The sequence below is a fragment of the Dromiciops gliroides genome, chromosome 4 (assembly GCF_019393635.1).
Source record: "Dromiciops gliroides isolate mDroGli1 chromosome 4, mDroGli1.pri, whole genome shotgun sequence".
Classification (NCBI taxonomy): domain Eukaryota; kingdom Metazoa; phylum Chordata; class Mammalia; order Microbiotheria; family Microbiotheriidae; genus Dromiciops; species Dromiciops gliroides.
Genome location: NC_057864.1, coordinates 309,521,947 through 309,542,690, shown reverse-complemented (window position 1 = coordinate 309,542,690; position 20,744 = coordinate 309,521,947). Strand labels below are relative to the sequence as shown.

Here is a 20,744-nt window from a genome sequence, read left to right as displayed (position 1 = left end):
TCTTTTTGTGTCTTACATTTTATGCAGTTTGCCAAAAGAGAGAGCTAGGCAACTAGCTCCATGATAAAAGGAGCCAGACGAGCCAGATAGGTACGTTTCCACATATTTAGTTCATAAAATTCACCCGACTGAGAAAAGCAACTGGGGCAAACCTGATGTATCAGAAGGATGCCAAAAACTTGTCATAAGTATGATTCTCTCTTTAAGAACTTGGCATATGTTCATTGAGAATGCGTGCAGGCCTATTTTTTCTTTCCCTCAGGGCAATGGGGGTTAAGTGACTTGCCCAGGGTCACACAACTAGTAAGTGTCAAGTGTCTGAGACTGGATTTGAACTCAGGTCCTCCTGAATCCAGGGCCAGTGCTTTATCCACTGTGCCACCTAGCGGCCCCCTGCAGGCCTGTTTTTAAGCCAACCTGAAATATATATTCTTCATTAATCATGTGCAATTGCTTAGTCATATACATATATATATATACACACATATATATCCAAATGAAATGTAATAAAAAGTCTTTATTTTTTTTAAAGGTCTGACCTTTTTCACACTTGGAAATCCTGGTCTGAAAATTCCCTCTACCAAAGCAGATTAGAAATTCATTTGTATGTTAAAATCTTAGGAAGCTGTCCAGGGCACTGGGAAGTTAAATGACTTGTCCCTGGTTACACAGCTAAGTATGTCAGTGACAGGACTTGAAAGACAATTCTTCCTGACTCCAAGTTTATTCACTATACCACACAACCACTCCAATTCAAAGCCTTAAAAAAAAGGGAAAGTATTACCCTGGAACTTGCATCATATTAATTGGACAAGATATCCAACACCTCCTTTGAGCACTAAGGGCATTGAATAGATATGGCTCAGAAATAATCCTTTCAGTGTCCTAGATAGACTAACTAACTGACATTGATAATGAAAGAAGACAGCCAAGCATCTCAATGAAATTATCTGTACTTCTGGAAGTGACATCCTGGCTTGGGTATAGAAAAGGAGAACGCAACTTAAAATATGTGTATTTTTTTTTAAACTACTTGGGAAGTTGTACCAACTTAGTATTTCTTGCTATTTGTTATTCATTGAATCCCAAGGCATAAAAGCTAAAAAGTTTAGTAACAGTGTGGGACACTTATTTTCTTGTGTTATTCTTGCTCATCCATAGCTCACCAGTCCTCCCTCCCATCCCCATCCCGAGTTAATGAGTTGTTACAATATTCAGGAAGCATTAGCTTCAAGCAGACCTATGAAGCTGAATTGTGCTTTCATAATGGTAGGTAACTGAGCACAAATCAGAACCTTAACCATTGTCCAAAAAAATTTTTTAAAAACACTTGCAGAGCAATCTGTTTTGTGTTTTTCCTACTCCTATAAATTTCATGAAAAAAACTCAGTTATTGGTAAAGAACCAAATTCAGTGCCAAAAATGTGAGGGAGATGATGAAGAGGTTTGCTTGAAGATGAATGCCTGAAGAAAATTTGATCCGGCCTTCAACTGCTGGATAAACCACTTTCATTTTGTTGATGTATTCAGAAACGACATTGATATCTTGGTCACCTAGAAAACACACACAGAAAAAAATGACAGGCAACAAACAGATCAAGGGAGGAAAGGAATTTAGGCAGACATCGAAGAAAGATTTCCATAACCTTAAAAATAGTGGAAAATTAGATCAGTTTTACAATTCTTCTTTTTGTGATTGAGCTACCAAGGAAAGTTTGTCCACCTGAGATGAGTTTCAAGAACAGACAGAAGTGGAGGAGACTTTTTTTTTTAACCATCATTGTCTCTTTCCTCCTTCTTGCAGGGATAGGAGCAGTAAATAACCAGGCTAAGGTTAAATGGGTCACAAGGAGAGAGGGGACTTCTCTTGCTTGACCCTTTCATGCGTTCATGAGTTAATCTATAAAATGAAGCCGGGAAGACAGAATATGGGAGTTTGGCTTTCCAAAGGAGAAGGGGGGTAGGTGGGAAGCAATGCAGTTTGACTGCAAATAAATATGAATAATTGTAGTGCCCACAGTAGAATTATTCTTGGGAAAGTCTATAGTTTAAATATGAGGAATGTGTTGTCACTGGATATCCCTGACCTGGGATTACATCAGTGTAGGAAATTCCCAGCATGGAAACTCTATCCAGCAATGTAGATCAGCAACTCCCCTGAAAAATTCCAGTCTTAGAAAGTTGTTTGGGTCACTGGGAGGTTAAGTGACCTTTCTGTGGTCACAGAGATAGCGTGTGTGTGAGAGACAAGACTTGAACCTTGTCTTCCTGACCTTAAAGCTAGTCCTCTATACACTATGGCGCACTGTCTCAACACTTTGCCTGTGGAAAGGGAAATATGTGCTCAAGGCAGAGAAACACAGAGCAAACCAGAGATGGGGTAACAGTGGTGTGGTAAACTGAAACTTGGTATGTTTATCTTGACTCTGGTGCCTTCAGCCAACTTTTTGAATGTTCTCTCTGCCTTGAAATTGTCATCCATAGAATTCCCACTACCCCTTAGCCTAGGCTTGGAAGATTTGGGGCTGAGCAGAAACACCAGGGGTGCTGGAGGGAGAGAGGCAAGAAAAACTTTCCACTATCAGTGGAACAGGACTTACAGGGCTTAGATTTCATGTTCCTTTTTCCTTTCAAGTGTGATAAAATAATAGGACTTGGCAGATGCCCAGGAGCCCCACCTGAAGATTGATTTGGAATTGATTGAATTGGGTGAGACTCAGAGACTGTGAACCTAGTTAAGGTTGATTAAATTGAAACCACATGTGGCCAGCCCTGAGTAGAGTGTATTCTCAGAGGCTGTGGACTGCAAGACATCAACTTGAGACCACCTTCAATCAACTTGAAGCAGTGTGTAAGGACCGCCTCTCCTCCGGACCTATAAAAAGCTTCCATACTCAGTTTGAGGGGAGTTCGTGATTGAAACAGGCTCATGGTGGAGGACTTGAGGAAGAACCAGATCAGGCTGCAACTATAGGCTAGCTAGGCCTTTTCTTAACTTTCTGAACTCCACGTGTTTTCCTTTTTACTAATACCTAGTATGCTTTAATAAATGCTTAATGCCCAAAGACTGGTGATAAAGCTTCTAATTTAAGGCGACCACACATTTAAATTTTAAACATCACACAACTTGTTGTTCTCCCCCTCACCTCTTCCTCCCTTGGGCACACACCACCAGCTTTCCCATGGTGGAATAACCACTGACATTCAGCTCCTTTTTCCTTCTGCTCCTTTCTTTGAACCCAAATTTTAGTTCAAATGGCCCTTGTCTTCCTTTTCCTCTGGTTCTCAGAAGCAACAGCTGAAGTGAAGTGTGCAATGAGATAAGGAAGAGGAGGGACAGTAAGTTCTGAGCATGTGTCTCTATATGTCTGTTATCTTGTGCTGAGCACTACCACCACCATCATTGTTATGTAGTGCTTTAAGGTTTGCAGAGTGCTTTACAAATATCTCATTTTCTCCTCACAACAATCCTGGCACTGTAACGATTGGAGTGACGCCACCTGCTGGAGAGTTACTGTAGGAAAGCTCTGCCATGAGGAGAAGGCATCTGAGGGTAAGCCATGCAGTTTTCCTTGGCATCAGGAAGTGATGTTTGCTCATGGGTACTGTCTATAAAAGAGGTGAGGGCTTGCTCTCTCGCTCTCTTTCTGGAGTACCTCAGTCGGGGAGAGGAGCTGGAGACATTGGCTCCCTGAGACAGACAGCTGAATCTAGGCCTCTTTCTTTCTCTTCATCAAATTCTTATTCTCCTTAACAAATGCTTAAAAGTCTAAACTCTTGCTAAAGCTTATAATTTATTGGCAACCACTCATTAGATATTTTAGACAGACTAGCTAGAATTTTAGCCCTTATAGCACATTGGTACTATTGTTATGTCCATTTTACAGATGAAAAAATTGAGTCAGACAGAGGTTAAATGACTTACCAAGGGACCCGTAGCTAGTAAGTATCTGAGCCCAGATTTTAATGCATCCTGACTCCTAGTTCTGCCCTCTATTTTTTTTAAAGCTAACATTTATATAATGCTTACTATGTGCCATACACTGTGCTAAGCATTTTATGATTATTATCTCATTTGACCCTCAAAACAACCCTGTTAGGTGCATTATTAGCCCCATTTAAAAAAAGAAAAAAAAAACCTCCCCATTTTATCTCCATTTTGCAAATGGGAAAACTGAGGCAAAAAGAGATTAAGTGATTTGACCAAGATTAAACCTGTAGTAAGTGTCTGAGGCTGAATGTGACTACAAGTCCAGCCCTCTATCCAATGCACTATCTACCTGCCTAAAATCCCTGACTTTCTTTAATATTCAATTCAAGTGCTACCTTCTACTATCTTTGTTAATTCCCTCACCTGTTAGTGCCCTCTCAGTACTGTCTTCTAGAATTCATTTTGTATATATATATTTGGTATATTTTACTACAGGTTTTTCTTCTGTTAGAATGTAAGCTGCTTGGGGCAGAAACTATTACTTTTCAATTTGTATTCCTAGTGCTTAGAACAGTGTCTGGTACATAGTAAATGCTTAGCAGATGTCTGTTGATGGATTGATTCTCAAGTTCTTTCATTCTTTTTTACATCATCTTGCCACCTGACATAACCTATTCATGCTAAAATACAAGGTGAGATTACTCAGAAAGGAAAACCTGGCATATCAGAGGCAAGTATGCAATAGAGGAAATAGTATTGGAATTTGAGTCAGAAAGGCCTGGGTTCAAATCTTACCTCTAACATTTACTAGCTAGGTGAGCTCAGGAAGTATTTTTCTAAGTCTCAGTTTTCCTTTAAAATGAGGGGGTGAGACTAGATGGCTTCTTAGGTCTTTTCTGGCTCTATATCTATGATTCTGTGAAACATAGATAATAACACATTCCTCACAGGATTGTTGTGAAGTTAAAATGAAAAAAGAATGTATTTAAAGAACTTGGTAAACTTGAAATATCAGCTATTGCTTTGCATGTGGATTTTTCATTCTTGACTTAAAGACTACTTAGCAATCAGCTAAGTTTAGCTCCACTGTAGGCTAATGATCTGGTTTGGTTTTTCTGTCCTGTACTGTTCTCTATGAGTGCATGGAGGTGTGCAGAGAATAAAATAGTACTTAGACTTACCAGAATCGTGCTTCAAGGATTCTTCTTTAATCATTTGGAATCCATCCCCTCCTTCAGCGAGAAAGCTTGGGAGGACAATTTTGTAGACTTCATCCATTTGGAGAGGCACATAAGTTGGCACTCGGCACTTGGTACAAAGAACATCTAAACTTATCACTCTATTCCCAGGATTTTGTTTCAGATCATATACTACATGGATTCCTAGGAAAGACGTGTATTTAAGTTACTGCTGGATCCAGGTCTCTGAAGAAAGCAAGTTAGACAAGGTCTTGAATGGAAATCTCACTGGAAGATGGCGGGGAAGAATACACAACTATTCTAAGTGAGGTTATAACTGGGGTTACACAAAAGGGAAAGGCTAAAGAAATTGTGGTACATGAAATAAAAAATAACAAAACAGAAAGAATTCAGAGAAACATAGGAAGAAATATGAGCCAAAGCAGAATGAAGTAAACAACCAGGAGAACAATGTACCCAGTGACTACTAACAATGTAAATGGAATAACAAATGCTATTATTATAATGGAATTGCTAATTCCATATTATATGATTATTATTCATTCTTAATGCTATTAAATATAATGACTAATCTTATCTGCAAAAGAAGAGAAAATTCACCACCCTCCCCTCATTGTAGAGATAGGGTGTGGGACTATGGGTATGGAACAATGCATATACTTCAGACATAGTTGATGTATTGTTTAGTTTTGCTGAACTGCTCCTCTTTATCTTTATTCTTGCTAATAAGAAATGACTTTGGGTAGGGGAAAGGAAGGAATATAAGTGAAGTAAGGATCATATGAAAATAAAATACAGCAATAAAAATTCCAAATGCATAGCATTTTTAAAGCTTATTAAAACAAGCTGCACTAAGATTTTTTGGGACAGTGTATACAAAAAACATGTCTACATATATATACACACACAGACAGAAAGAGACAGAGACAGACAGAAACAAAGACAGAGAGATAGATTGAAGCATAGTATAGTGGATAGAGAGCCAATTTCAAAGCCAGGAAGATCTGAGTTTAAAATCCTGCCTCTAATATTTATTACCTATGTGACCCTGTGTTGGTTAACAGAGTTCTTTCACCTGTGATGAAATCACAAGTCCCATCCCTATTCCTCCCCCTTTTAACTGGGTATCACAGGTGATCTGGCAGATAACTACTTGTTATTGATAATTACAAGTAATATAAGGGGGAACAGGATCATTAATGTGAAGTTTAAAGAAAAGAGAAAGAAAACTGGATTTTAAAGCAACATGGAGTGATTTTGAAACACCAGTGTTTTATGGTAGAAAAAGCTTTGGGAGGGGCAGCTAGGTGGCACAGTGGATAGAGCACCAGCCCTGGAGTCAGGAGTACTTGAGTTCAAATTTGGCCTCAGACACTTAACACTTACTAGCTGTGTGACCCTGGGCAAGTCACTTAACCCCAATTGCCTCACCAAAAAAAAAAAAATAAAGCTTTGGGTCTAGCGTTAGAGGACATGAGCACAGAGCACATATCCTGGTTTGGCCACTTACTATGTGACATTAAACAAGTCACTTAACCACCTTTACCTCAGTTGCTCTATGTATAAATTGAGGGGATTGGACTAGATATTCCTTAAGAATCTATGATCCTAAAAAACAAACAAAAAAGAATCTATGATCCTAATACCATTCACATGAACTTAAAACATTTTTTCTTAAACCCTGAATTTTTTTTTAAAAGGTCCTTTTTCAAAGGAAGTTGATTTATGTCAAGTTTGGGGTGCCAGCTTAGAGGGGGATCCTGGAACACCAATACACATTCCCTTCAATCAGAACCTGGAGCTTTGCCTCATGTAACATGGCAGGATCTGTTCTCTACAGCAAGCAAGAGAAAGGCAAGGAAGAAAGGCCAAACACAAGGTGGACTGACAGCAGAGAGCCAGGTTTAGAGGTCACAGGCTGGAGGTGTATGGTCTGGTGGAAAGAAAACTAAACTGATGATATAAAGTTCCTTTCATCATGGATTTTCATGGGCAAAAAAAATCATTTTGCCTTTTTTCTCATCTACAAGATAAGAAGGATACACTGGATGATCCAAGAGTCACCTTCTAAGCTAGATAATTAAGATCTCAGAGAGACCAAGGCTCAGCACACACCAGATAGAGGAAGTACAAAACTTACCGCCCACCTGCAGGAACTCTCCAGAGGACAGGCCGTAGCGATGTACACTGTGCTCAAAGGCCTTTTTCAGAGTGGAGCCTTTTAACTCAATTAGGTCAAAAGTGCCCCCAAAGGGCAACACAGAAGCCAGGTTTTCCCATGTGATTGTACCTGAGTGGAGGGATCACAAGTGATATCAACAGAGGATCAGTTGGAAGAAACCCCAAATGCACATCTCCTTAATGCTGGGGGTGGGGGGGGGTAGGAACAATCAAAGGGATGTAGAATGAGAGCAGAAAGCAGCATCAGTTGTACCCTAACAGCGACTCCCAAGAATCCCTCAATCCTAAAGATGGAAAGGAGCTCTGGGAAGGCCTCTAGTTTTCCTCTCTGCCTTTGGGCAAGAAGACACAGCTTTTAAACTACCCCAGGAAGAGAACTGTCTTCTCTTTTCTGTCAGTTAGGGCAGCTAGGTGGAGGAGAGGATACAGCCTGGAGTCAGGAAGACTTGAGTTCAAATCTGGCCTCAAACACATATTAGCTGTCATTTAACCTCTTTTTGGTAGTTTCCTCATCTGTAAAATGGGGATAATAATAGCACTCACCTCCCAGGGTGGTTGTGAAGATCTATTGAGATAATAATTCTGAAGCACTTAGCACAGTGCCTGGTAGATAGTAAGCACTATATAAATGTTAGCTATTGTTCTTATTTTCTTATTCTTATTCTATGCCAAAGGAGGAAATCCTCTGAATGAAAAGCTCTTGGCTCTAAGGTCCTTTCCAGTTTTAAGCCCTATGATGCTTCTAGGGTTGCATTTCCTCAAGTTAGGTAGCAGTAGAGACAAGATGAACCACATTCCCAAGACACAAAGCCAGCTGGAAGAATATACCATTGTTCTGTTCATCAATGGGGGCTCGAATGCCTCCTGAGTTCAGGATGCACATGGAAACATGGTTCCAAGTCATTTCATCAGGATGTCTAAGGTTGTTGTAAATCTGTAACAGGAGCACAAAATGATCTCAAACACTTTCTTGTTTTCTTCCTCAGGGAAGACCCCAGAAACTCATCTGGCACCAAACTAGGAAGCCAAATTACTTTTGCTCCTTCTTGGATCCTTGCGCTACATCCTGCCCCCCCCCCCCCCGTTCGCTCAGGCTGTGCCCCATTACTGGAGTGCTCTCCCTCTTCACCTCTGCCTTTTGGAACCCATAGCTCCCAAGCTCAGCTCAAGCTCAAGCTCTTGCAAAAGTCTTCTCCTGATTCCACATTCTTCTCCCATTCTAGCTGCTGAAATTACTTTACACTTACTTATTTGTGTACATACAGTTTTCCCCCAGTAGAATGGGGGACATTGCCCTCGAGGGCTAGTACTATTTGATTTTTATCCTTTTACCACCAGCATATATCCCAGTACATGGATGTATAGTAAGTGCTTAATAAATGCTTGTTGAATAGAACTAAATCAGAGAGATTTAGGAAGAAATGCCTAGTAGGAGCTCCAATGCCTAAAGAATAACATTCTCCATAAAGCTTTTCGATATTGGGAGACCTTTGTGTTTTCCTTAGAACCACTAAGAAGGGAAAAGGAGAATTCTGTTCAGTCTGAGGAGGCACCTGAATACTTTCAGGCCCTTAGGGTTCAATAAATTATTCCTTTAGGTGATACCATACTAACCAGAAGAATTCAGGTATCTCCAGATAGTAAGTAACTGATCTCCTTCTTCAAGTCAAGTCAACTAACATTTATTAAGCATCTACTGTGTTTCAATGTAACAGGGATACAAAGAAAGACAAAAATAGTTCCTGCTCTAGCGTGTGTCTTACAGTCTAATAGGGATTAGATTCTTCTTATCTGATATTTTGTATTCAGTGCCTTCCTCTGAGGAACCAAGGCAGATAAACTGCATGTTTTGTGCTTTTCTCTGAGGAAACTCCATCCCATGCACCCAATTTGCCAACTTAATGGACATCCTACAAATTTTCTTTCTGCCAAGCCTATGGTTGGATGAGCTCTCTACACGGCTACTCTGCTCATTCTTCATGTGGGATCACAAAGGCCTTGGCTGAATCTTCAGTCATTCTAATAAGGGTGCTATCACAATGCCCCTTCTACCACATATGTCTCAGGAAGGAAAGAGATAGGTTTGGGGCAGCTAGGTGGCACAGTGGATAAAACACTGGCCCTGGATTCAGGAGGACCTGAGTTCAAATCTGGCCTCAGACACTTGACACGTACTAGCTGTGTGACTCCGGGCAAGTCACTTAACCCTCATTGTCCCGCAAAAGAGAGAGAGAGAGAGAGAGAGAGAGAGAGAGAGAGAGAGAGAGAGAGATTCTCTGTGAGCATAGGATGCCAGCTCTCAGTTTCTCTGTAGGTATGAACTGAAGGAGCTACTACTCTGCCCTGTGCTCAGGAGACATGTTTTCCCTTTACGTAGGGAGTAATCAGTCTATCTAGTAAATTCTTTTTTTTTTTTGGCAGGGCAATGAGGGTTAAGTGACTTGCCCAGGGTCACACAGCTAGTAAGTGTCAAGTGTCTGAGGCCAGATTTGAACTCAGGTCCTCCTGAATCCAGGGCTGGTGCTTTATCCACTATGCCACCTAGCTGCCCCTAGTAAATTCTTTTTAAAGAAAATTATTTGATGATTTTTCTCTCTCTTTCTTCCCACTTCCTTTCCCCTTGGAGGTAAAAAGAAAAACAAAATATGTACAAAAAATACACTATCAAGCTAGACAAATTCCCAGATTTACCATATCCAAAAAATGTATGTCACATTTTTGCACCTAAAGTCTATCACATTGTTAGGAAGTAGGTTGCATGCTTCTCTCAGTCCTTTGGAATCATGATTGGTCGTTGCATTTATTAGAATTTTTAGGTCTAATAAATTAAATCTTACATTGAACTAATGATGTTGATAGGTATGGTATTATTCTCATTGATTTCCTAATTGTTTTTTTGTTTTTTAATTCTTGATCCAAACCTGTGATATTTTTGGCATGGAAACTCTTCACCAACACAACAGAAACTCATGTAGTACTTATAGTCCTAGCTTTCTGTGGCACTGAGAGGTATTCCCATTTTGCAAAGGATAAAATTAATAGACAAAGAAGATGCATCATTGAGGTCATCATTGAGGTGTTTGGGCAACTGGTGAGTATTTTATGAGCAAAGAGAACTCTAACCAGAGAGACTTAGGCTCTAACATGAGTTCCCAGCTATGAGACACGTCAGCTGTTTACAGAACCTTTTCCTCAATGACAATTCTGAGGGGTAGGTGGCATAATTGTATTATCCTCTTTTATGACTGAGAGGCAGCTGGGCATATTGAATAAAGAACTGGCCTTGAAACCAAGAAGAACCAAGGTACAAATGCTGCTCCTTCACATAGTGGCTGTGACCCTGGGCAAGTTACTCAATACCTCAATGTTCTAGGTAACTCTTTACATCTTAGAAATTGCAAAGAAGATGCCGATCTTTACTGGTTAGGGGAGTTTCCTCAAGTGGAAGTTCTCTATGCCAATGAAATCACAACCTTATTTTAAAACTGAGAAAAGTGAGGCTCAGAGATGTCATGGCTTGCCCATGGTCACACAGCTACTAAGGGGCAGAGCCAGGCCTCTTGAATCTCAATTCTCTGTTCCTATGTTCTAGGCTAGCTCCTTAGTAGAGAGGAGGTACTTGTCTGGTGGCATTGGCTTGTTATTTCCAGGTGGGTAAGGTAAGTTATATAATCTTGCTGACATTTCTTCAGCAACATTAAAAATTACTTTTATATTTAGAAAATGTAAAAGAATATACATTTTAATTAACAAATAATAAATTATCTTGTTTTTTTTAACATCACCTACATTTCCCAGTGTATCCTCCTGCCCTCCCCAACAATCACCCCTTAAAGCAATGAATAAAAAAGAGCAACCCACAAACAAAAACTAAAAAATGTTCATCAAAATTAACCAGCACATTGAAAAAGCCACATACAGGCAGTCCCTACTTCTTCAGCAACATCTTTACTAGAAAAATTATCCTTTCTTTAACATTTTACATCTGTGCAAAATGCTGTTCTTCAATCATGCAAAGGGAAAGCAAATCCAAAGAGATAGCACAAAAATACTGGGTGAAACAGTTGACTTTTGGATGGCTAAACCTAACCACTTTAACTCCAAGCAATGCCTATGTAATATTCAGGTAGGTCTTTTGTGTATTTTCAGATCATTTTTTTAAAATGGAAAGTAAATCTTTTTAAATTTTATCAAGGTCTCAAAAAGATAGGTGTTTTTTTTTTAAAAACATATCCTAAATAGCAGTGACCCTACTTCCATAAGTGCTGATGAATCTTTCTGGATGTGCTCAATGTTATAAGAGCCCAACTGAAGTGCCAATGAACACACAAACCAGACTACCAGGCTGGCACAGTGTCCTGAGTTTATTTGTTAGGTTACTGAAAAAAATATACACACATATACATCTAAAATTCGCCAATGCCACACACTTTGATTGCAAATCACAAGACACTAAATCATGGACTGGTGGTTTTGGAGGTATCACTTACCATAGCATCACAAATCAAATTCCCCATGTTACATTCCTTAAAGCGGCAGGTTTGTGTGGAGCCATCCAGATAAACAATGGTTTTCCCTAACTCCTGCTTAGAGTAATTGTCCAGTTTTACCCTCCACCTGTCGATTTCTGCTTTTATGAGTGGATCTAGAAGAGAAGCAAACCCTGTGGTTAGAGCTAGTTTGCAGATTGGGTCTGATTCTTGACATCATATCAAGCTGATCATCATGAGCATTTTGGCATAACAGTATTTTGACCAAACAGTATAATGTCATTTAAAAAAGACTGATTCAAGTCATCAAAGTGCTGGAAACAACCAGGGCGTATGTACACTTGACAGTTCCAGGATGGGGAGAGACCTTAAGACTGAACCTAGTAATCCTGGACAATAAAAACTTTGAAAATGGATTTTCTGCCTTTCAATCAGCCAGAGCTGGCAAAACTGAAAAAACGTCATATAGTTTGACAGTGCCTGGCTCAGGAACACTAAAGGTTGTATTGTGATAGATAGTTGGGCCTTGGAAGGATGGGATCCAGTTAAGGATATGGTGCTATCCAAAATAAAGGTCAGCCTGAGGTATGTGGACTTAATGAGGAAACTGATAGTATCTGATGGTAGCTCCAACAGATGGAGCAGGGACATATACGTAGAGGATATGATAGAAGTAAGGCAGTACACAGAATGAGAAGAATGCATAGTAGAATGATTGCATTTTTAAATAGAATATTGTTAATATATAATGTTTTACTGAAATCCCTTTTTATTTGTCTCATAATTACTATTAATTGCTCAATAAACATTTATTAAGTATGTACTATATGCCAGGCACTGTTCTAAGTAATGGGGATACAAAAAGAGTCAAAAGACAGTCATTGCTCTCAAGGAGCTTACAATCTAATAGGGAAGATCACCATCACCATCACCATCAGGGTAACAGCTAATATTTATGTGGTACTTACTGTGTACTAGTCACTGTGCTAAGTGCTTTAAAATTATTATCTCATTTGACCCTCATGAAAACTCTCGGAGGAAGGTGCTGTTATTATCCCCATTTAACACATGGGGAAACTTAGGCAAGTAGAGGCCAAGTGACTTGCCCAAGGTCACTCAGTAAGTATCAGAAGCTGGATTTGAATCCAGGTATTCTTGTCTCCAGGCCTAGTACCACCTAATTTCCCCAACAACATTATAAGAAACAACATGTAAAGAAATATGTGTGTACAAATCAAGCTATATACATGTTAAATAGAAAATAATTAACAGGGAAAGCACTAGAATGAAATAGTATTAGGGAAGGCTTCCTCTGGAAGGTAGGATTTTAAAGGAAGCTGGAGGAGCTAAGAAGCTAAGATTAGGAGGGAGAGAATTCTAGGCATGGGAGACAGCCAGAGAAAATGCCTGGAGTCCAGAGATGGAGTGTTTTGTTTGAGGAAGAGCTAGTCAGTGAGTGTTGTTGGATCAAAGAGTATGTATCAGGGAATAATGTATAAGAAGACTGTAAAAATAGGAATATGTGTGTTTGTATATACACAAACATATATATTATATATGTGTGTATCTACTGTGGAAATTTATTTTGATTTGGGGACCCTACCTTTAAGGCTGAGATTAGAAAGCCTTAGGCCCTCAGGGTCTCTTCCGTGTGGGAGGTGCTGGTGCCCCTCCCCCCCCTTCAGCTGAGCCAAAAAGCCCGTGGGCTGTACAAGAAGCCAGGTCAGACAGCTGGGGGGAGAAAGCCCTCAGTTCCCTCCGACCTGAGGGGAGCTATCCGAAAGAATAGCCTGTGCTGAGGCACATGAGGCTGGAGCGCCCCCCCCTTCCCCCCAGCCGCAGCCCTGGCTAGCGGATTAGCTTGGTCTGTGGGGGCACAGGAAGCCCCGAGATTTGAGTGGAGAGAAGAAAAGGTATATATAGACCTGGAAAATAGACAGCAAGGAGTTCGGTTCAGACAAGGAGACAGGAGGCTGAGAAGAGGACTGGGGGTGGACGAGAGAGGCTGAGATGAGGTTCTGATGGACAAGAAGAGGTCAAGAGGCAGCTGAGGAGATGGCAAAGATCGGACTAGAGATGGGGCTACAAGGACACAGGAGAAGGACTAGGAGCAGGGAAAAGAGAGGCCGAAGGGCAGACTGACAGAGCAGACAGACAGAAGGTTGGTGAGAAACACAGGGGTTCAGCAGTGGCAGTAAGGACAGGAAAGTTAGAAGCAGGGGGATTTACAAAGTGAAAGGGGCTCGGAGTTAGAATAAAGTGTAACTTGTCCTGAGGCCGGAGGCGGCTAAGGCCCTTATTATATTCAAAAAGTTTGAAGCGCAGAGACAGTGGAAAGAGACACACCAGGATGTAATAATTTAAATAGTATCTCATAAATAAACTCTGCTTTGATTATTTAGTTAAGAGGCTTCTTAATATTTTGCTTATCAATTTGGGAGTGGAGCAGTGCTGTGGAGCTTTATAAATGGCCCACATTAAATTAACAGCAGTCAGATAGTCAGTTAGTCAACAGTCCCCAGATTAGTCCTCCAGTCAGATTAGCCTCCCAAATTAGGCTAGTCAATCCAAAAATATTTCCTACAATATACATACACATATGTGTATGTGTGCATATATACACACACATATGTGTATATGTATATATGTGTGTGTATTGTATATATATATATTTATATAATCTGTCTTTTGATTTTATATTTGCACATGAACTTATTTTCTTGAGTTGCCATATTTTCCAGAAACACTAAACTCTGAGTATGCCTGAGGCCTGGAATAAGTCAAGGATAAAGGCCCCCACTCCCACTCCCTACCCCCCACACCCAAACTGACATAATTTGCTACTTCTAAGCCTAACAGAAATCTCAGTGTGCCCTTGAATCTGAGTCAGCTACAAACCTGGCTCCAGCCAGTCTATCTCAGGCTGATAGACTTTTTTTTTTTTTGTGAGGCAATTGGGGTTAAGTGACTTGCCCAGGGTCACACAGCTAGTAAGTGTTAAGTGTATGAGGCCAGATTTGAACTCAGGTACTCCTGACTCCAGGGCCGGTGCTCTATCCACTGCACCACCTAGCCGCCCCCTGATAGACTGCTTATGCAGCTGGGACCCTTTCAGATAAGAATATCCTTCCTCCGTAGTCCAGGTAATTCCCAAGGAGGGGAGGGGTGGGGCTCCTGCTTTCTGGTTCCCCCTCTCCCTACTGATCTCTTTTCCCTCCCATGCCACTTCCATTTGGGAAGGGATTGCCCTTCTCTCCTCCCAGGAGACCTCCCTTTTCTTCTGTGACCCTTAAATACCCAAGGCCTCATCTGCATCATTGGTCTCTTTTGTACTCTGTAAAGAGGGGACACAGCATGTATGTCTTTCTGCTTTCTCTTGTAATAAAATAAGTTACTACTCATACCTTTTGGAATTGTGACTGTAGGTTGACATCAGGTATTTGTTAAACCTGACAAAGAACACTGTATGCTCAAAAAATTACCTGTAGGTATGTTCACTTCAAATATTATTTGAATAAGGGAAGATATCAGCTGGCTATCTGTGCTATCAACTGCCCCCCGTTTCTGCATATGGATGGCAGTAAGGAGAGCAAGGGGTGGGGGGGAGAACTTCTTGCTCCTGGACTTTCTTCCTGTTCTCCATTACCACTGCTGCTACCAGTTCTAGTGTATACTCATTCCCTTTTCCTCCTTTCATGTTTAGGGGTGCCTGGGAACAGAACAGAAAATGGAAAGTGTCCAATATAGCTTTAGTCGAAGGTAACTGATTGGTTATCAAATTCCTCTTCAGATGCTTACCACCTGTTGGCCCTTGAATAATTTTTCTAGCTCTGTTTCCTTTGAGGTCCCTTTCTTTTTGAAGTAAATATCGACTCTCCCACTTAACTAAGTGTCTGGTCTTGGGCAAGACAACCTTTCTGGACCTCAGTTTCTTCATCTGTAAAATGAAGGGGTTGTACTAGATGACCTCTGAGGTCCCATCCAGTTTTAGCTCCTATGATCCATTCATAATACAATATTCACTTTAGTCTGAACCTGAACATCTGAGTCACCTCACTGCTTTCCTGGGATTGAAGAATTGAAGAGATTTTTTTTTTTTTAACACCTGGAAATCCCAGGAAATGATCCCTAGTACTAGTAAGGGCCTGCAAATTTGCACTTGCCAGCCAAGTTAATATTAGGCCAGTGGTTAAAAGGACTGACTGAAAGGCAAGTGGGCAAGCTTATAGTTGTTATGGCTCCTTAACCTATCTATTTTCCATACATCTATGTCCATAGGTTAGTTGCCCAGACCCTTCCTACACTGAATGATTAAAAAGTCACTGCAGCCATATAGGATGGTAAATTGGATTTTTCTCCATGGGACACAGCTCCCTTCCCAATGTTTCTGATGGCCCATCTTTTTGTCTACCTCCCTCCATCCATTCTGCCATTCCTGCTCTGAAAACCCTTTGTGGGCCCAGGTCCTATTCCCTCTTATCACAATAGCACCAGTCTTTTAAATATAGGAATCCATAGCCCCTTCAGTTCCACATGTTGCCCGTGACGTAATGTCTAAACAGTCACTTGCATTCATCTTATGTTTTACAACTGACAAGACATTTTACTTACGGAAGCCTTTTGGGGTAGAGAAGACAAGATTTTTCTCCCCTCTTTGGATCAGACCTGTAATTTCACTGGTATAACAAACTCCTGATAAGAAAACTCCCTCTGCCAGTGCTCTCAAAATATAGCCTTAGAGATTCACCTGGGGCACTGAGAATTAGGTAACTTACCCCCAAACAACAAACCAAACCAAACCAAGCAAAAGAACAAACAAAAGTCAGAGCCAATATGTATCAATGGTGGGACCTGAATTTGGGGCTTCCTGACTTGAGTCTGGCTCTCTATCCACTATTTGTAAAACAAGCAGTTTGAATTAGACATAAATGTGTGATCTTATCATCTCATTTTACAGATAAAGGAGCTGAGGTTTGAGAGATGAAGTGAATTGCTTGGCTTCACATAATTAGTAAATGTCAGAGCCATGACTTAAATCTGGATCTTCTGACAGAGGCATCTGGGTGGTACAAATGGATAGAGTTCTGGGCATGGAAGACTTGTGTCTAAATCTGGATTCAGACGCTTACTATATGTATGACTCTGAAAAAGTCACTTCACCCTGTTTGCCTCAGTTTCCTCATCTGTAAAATGAGCTGGAGAAGGAAATGGCAAACCACTTTAGTATCTCGGCCAAGAAAACCCTGAATGGGGTCACAGAGAGTAGGATGTGACTGAAACAACTGAACAACATTAATGCTATCAACTGGACCCTGCTTCTGCAAGTGGGGGAAAAGGTAGGAGAAACTTTTTGCTTCCAGTCCCACTTCCTGTTATATTATTCTATGCTATACTACTATCTACCTGGAACAAATCATAAAAATTAACTGGGTGTGAGTGCATTTTCAATAACTAAGTTAAACATTTTTAAAAGGTGGAAGAAAGCAGTGGGTGTGTGGTGTTTCGATGCTGAAGGAAGCTAATGGAGAAGAAGAGGGATTTCAGTCATCTGGAACAGTTAGATGTCTTAATAGATGTCTAATATTTCTGTCTTGAAATAAACAAAGTAGGAAAAATAGTTCCCCTCTTCCTCGGAATTTGGCAAAATCCCCCACCCATCCCAGTTCCCTGATATCACATACCTTCTGGAATGCTGCTGTTTAGGAGAATAGGATTTCCATGTGATGTGGCTACATTTCCTTCATTGTCAAATTCAACATTTAGGTACCCCAGATATTTTCCAAATGCATAAGCTTGAACAACTGGGACCTTCCGGCCATCATCAGCTGTGACTATGAATGGATAGTCCCCAGCAGGCACTTCCTTGGATGGAGGAGGGCGGCCTGAAACCAAAAAGGCAACATGATCCTGTAGACCTGTGTTCACAGCTATGTATTTGTCTTGGCTCCAGCTTAAGAACCCTTATATTAGAAAATCATTTTTTTTCTTTTCTTTTCTTTTCTTTTTTTTTTTTTCTGGGGCAATGGGGGTTAAGTGATTTGCCCAGGGTCACACAGCTAGTAAGTGTCAAGTGTCTGAGGCCGGATTTGAACTCAGGTACTCCTGAATCGAGGGCTCGTGCTCTATCCACTGTGCCACCTAGCTGCCCCGGTTGTGTTTTTTTTTAAAGAAAAAGAATTTTCTTTTTTTCTTTTTTACATTCTTTCATATATTTATTTATTTTGTTAAATATATCTCAATTATATATATATATATATATATATATATATATAAAGCACCAGGGCCGGTGCTTTATCCACTGCGCCACCTAGCTGCCCCCAATTATATATATTATAATAAATACTTTTATTGAAAATTTTAAGTTCCAAATTCTACTGCTCCTTCCCTTCCTTTCCTCCTCCCTCCCTGAGGTGGTAAGCAGAAATAGGTTATACATGTTACAATTATATAAGACATTACCATATTGCACATTTTGTATAAGAAAATGAATAAAAGAAAAAAATGAAATAAAGTGAAAAATAGCATGCTTCAGTCTGTGTTCATTCAATATCAGTTCTTTTTTTGGAGGTGGATAGTATGCTTCATCATTAGTCCTTTGGGGTTTTCTTGGATCATTGTATTACTGAGAATAGTTAAGTCATTCACAGTTCTTCATCAAACAATACTGCTGTTACTGTGCACAATGTTCTCTTGGTTCTGCTCACTTCACTATATACCAGTTCATACAAATCTTTCCAGGCCTTTCTGAAATCATCCTGCTTGTCATTTCTTATAGCACAATAATATTCCATCACCATCATATGCCACAGCTTGTTCTGCCATTCCCCAATTGATGGGCATTCCTTTGATTTCCAATTCTTAGCCACTACAAAAAAAGCTGGTATAAAATCTTTTGTATAAATAGGTCTTTTTTTTGGGGGGGGGATGTTTTTGGGATATAAACATAGCAGTGGTATTGCTGGGTCAAACCCAGCCCTTTGGGCATAGTTCCAAATTGCTCTTGTAACTGTTCATAGCTGGCTCATAAGTTCTGCCATGGTTGCCATCTGAAACTTTCTATAACTCAAATTAGCTGGCTCAGCATCTGAAAGCTTTTATCTGCCTTTCTAAATCTATAAGGGGGGGTTTAAAAAATCCCCCAGGTTTGTTAAGCCCCGTGTGGGCCTATCTGTGAGGGCCTGTCCCCTTTCTAACTGCTTCTCCCGGCCTGATAAGAAACAAGATTAAAAAATCCTCCTTTCAATAAAAGTAACAAAGCAGGGTTTATTGATAAGAATAAACTTAGAAATAAGGATAAAGAAAGTAGGAAATACGACCTGTCCACATTTAACTTTCTCGCCTGCCACCATGAAATCTCTCTCTCTCCTCTGTAGGTATGGCTGGTCCCTGCCACTGTCATCTGCCCTTACACCCCCTAGCTTCGTCACCTGCTCTGGTCGATACTCCGTTCCCCACTGCTCTATGTCTTATCGTCTCCTTCACTCAGTTGTGCCCCTCTACCTTTCTTCTTCTTCTTCACTACATCCCCCTTTCACTATCCCCTGTGTCTCTTTAAAAAAACCCTTCTCTCACAGGAACGCACCTGAAGCTAATTCGTTGGCCCCTCCCGGGGACAGGCCCAAGGCTGGCTGGGGCATGGAGACTCCTAACGTACCTTCGCTTGGTGGAGTGAGCTGGCCAGCCATGTGAGGCATCCTGAGGCTTTCTAACCTTAGCCAAAGGTGTGTGTGTGTGGGGTCCTCCAAATCAATTCTTACACTCTCCAGAATGGTTGGATCCTTTCACAACTCCACCAACAGTGGATTAGCATCCCAGTTTTCCCACATCCTCTTCAACATCCAATATTTTCCTTTTTTGTTATATTTGCCACTCTTATAGGTGTGAGTTGTTTTAATTTGCATTTCTCTGATCAATAGTGATCTAGAGCATTTTTTCATATAGCTTTGATTTCTTTGTTTGAAAAATGCCTGTTCATATCCTTTGACCATTTTTCAATTGGGGAATGACTTGTATTTTTCTAAATTTGACTCAGTTATCTATATATTTGAGAAATGAGGCCTTTATCAGAGATACTTGTTTTAAAAATTCTTTCCCAGTAAGAAGTAGATTTTTCTTGTTATCTTTTGTTTTTATATCACCTAAATTTCCCTCTGTAGCCCTCTCTCCTTTAGAGAAGGAAGTTTATAATCCCTTATAACAAAAATGTTTTTTAAAAAAAGAAAAAGAAGAGAAAAAATGAACAGAACTATCCAATACAATAAAAGCTGACATTCTATGAATGTTCCACACTTGTGGATTCCTGGCTTCTACAAAGGAGTGGGGGGAAGTACCTTCAGAGAGTTATTTTGTAAATCAGTAAGGAGCTAGCTATACTGGGACACATAGTGCATGCTTTATGGACATCCTTCAATTCAACAATTCATGGAACACTTATTAAGCACTACAAAATAGTCCCAGCCCTCAAGCAATGTACATTCTGCTGGTTGATAGAACTGCTAGGGTAGCATGGTCTCTGATTCAGAAAACCTATATAATCCTGCCTTGTCTTGATGCCGATGTCTATCTATATAACTGGGATCCTACTGGAGATTGTAGAGGGGAGCCAGTGCTATGCTTTGTGAGAGAGCAACATAGGGCTCTGTGGACAACAGCACATTCTTCCATTATATTCCTATCACAAATTTCCACAGACAGGTTGGGGTTTTAATGTAACAGACTTTAGTCTTTGAAAAATGGAAATTGTTCTGGCTATAAAAGATAAATCAACCAATTAATTAACAAGAATTTATGAAGCCCTGGGTACACAAAGACAAAAATGAAACAGCCTTTGACTTCAAGGAGCTAACATGTACATAAAAATATGCAAAATAAATATAAGGTAAATTTGCGAGGCAGGAGGTAGAGGGGGCAGGAAGAAGGGCACTAGTAGCTTATGAGATTAGG

At 40.3% G+C, this 20,744-nt stretch overlaps 1 protein-coding gene across 1 annotated transcript in view; it reads right to left on the bottom strand.

Moving 5' to 3' along the window:
- Positions 1 to 491: 491 nt before the first annotated feature.
- The window catches only part of NT5E (5'-nucleotidase ecto), an 87,869-nt gene continuing 67,616 nt past the window's right edge, over positions 492 to 20,744 (bottom strand). The window contains exons 4-9 of the mRNA XM_043999658.1: positions 17,483 to 17,683; positions 11,802 to 11,956; positions 8,140 to 8,245; positions 7,271 to 7,420; positions 5,113 to 5,313; positions 492 to 1,554 (exon numbers count right to left, since the gene is read on the bottom strand). Of these exons, the coding sequence (XP_043855593.1) occupies positions 1,391 to 1,554; positions 5,113 to 5,313; positions 7,271 to 7,420; positions 8,140 to 8,245; positions 11,802 to 11,956; positions 17,483 to 17,683 (977 nt within the window). The 3' untranslated portion in view covers positions 492 to 1,390. The remainder of the gene's footprint in view (positions 1,555 to 5,112; positions 5,314 to 7,270; positions 7,421 to 8,139; positions 8,246 to 11,801; positions 11,957 to 17,482; positions 17,684 to 20,744) is intronic.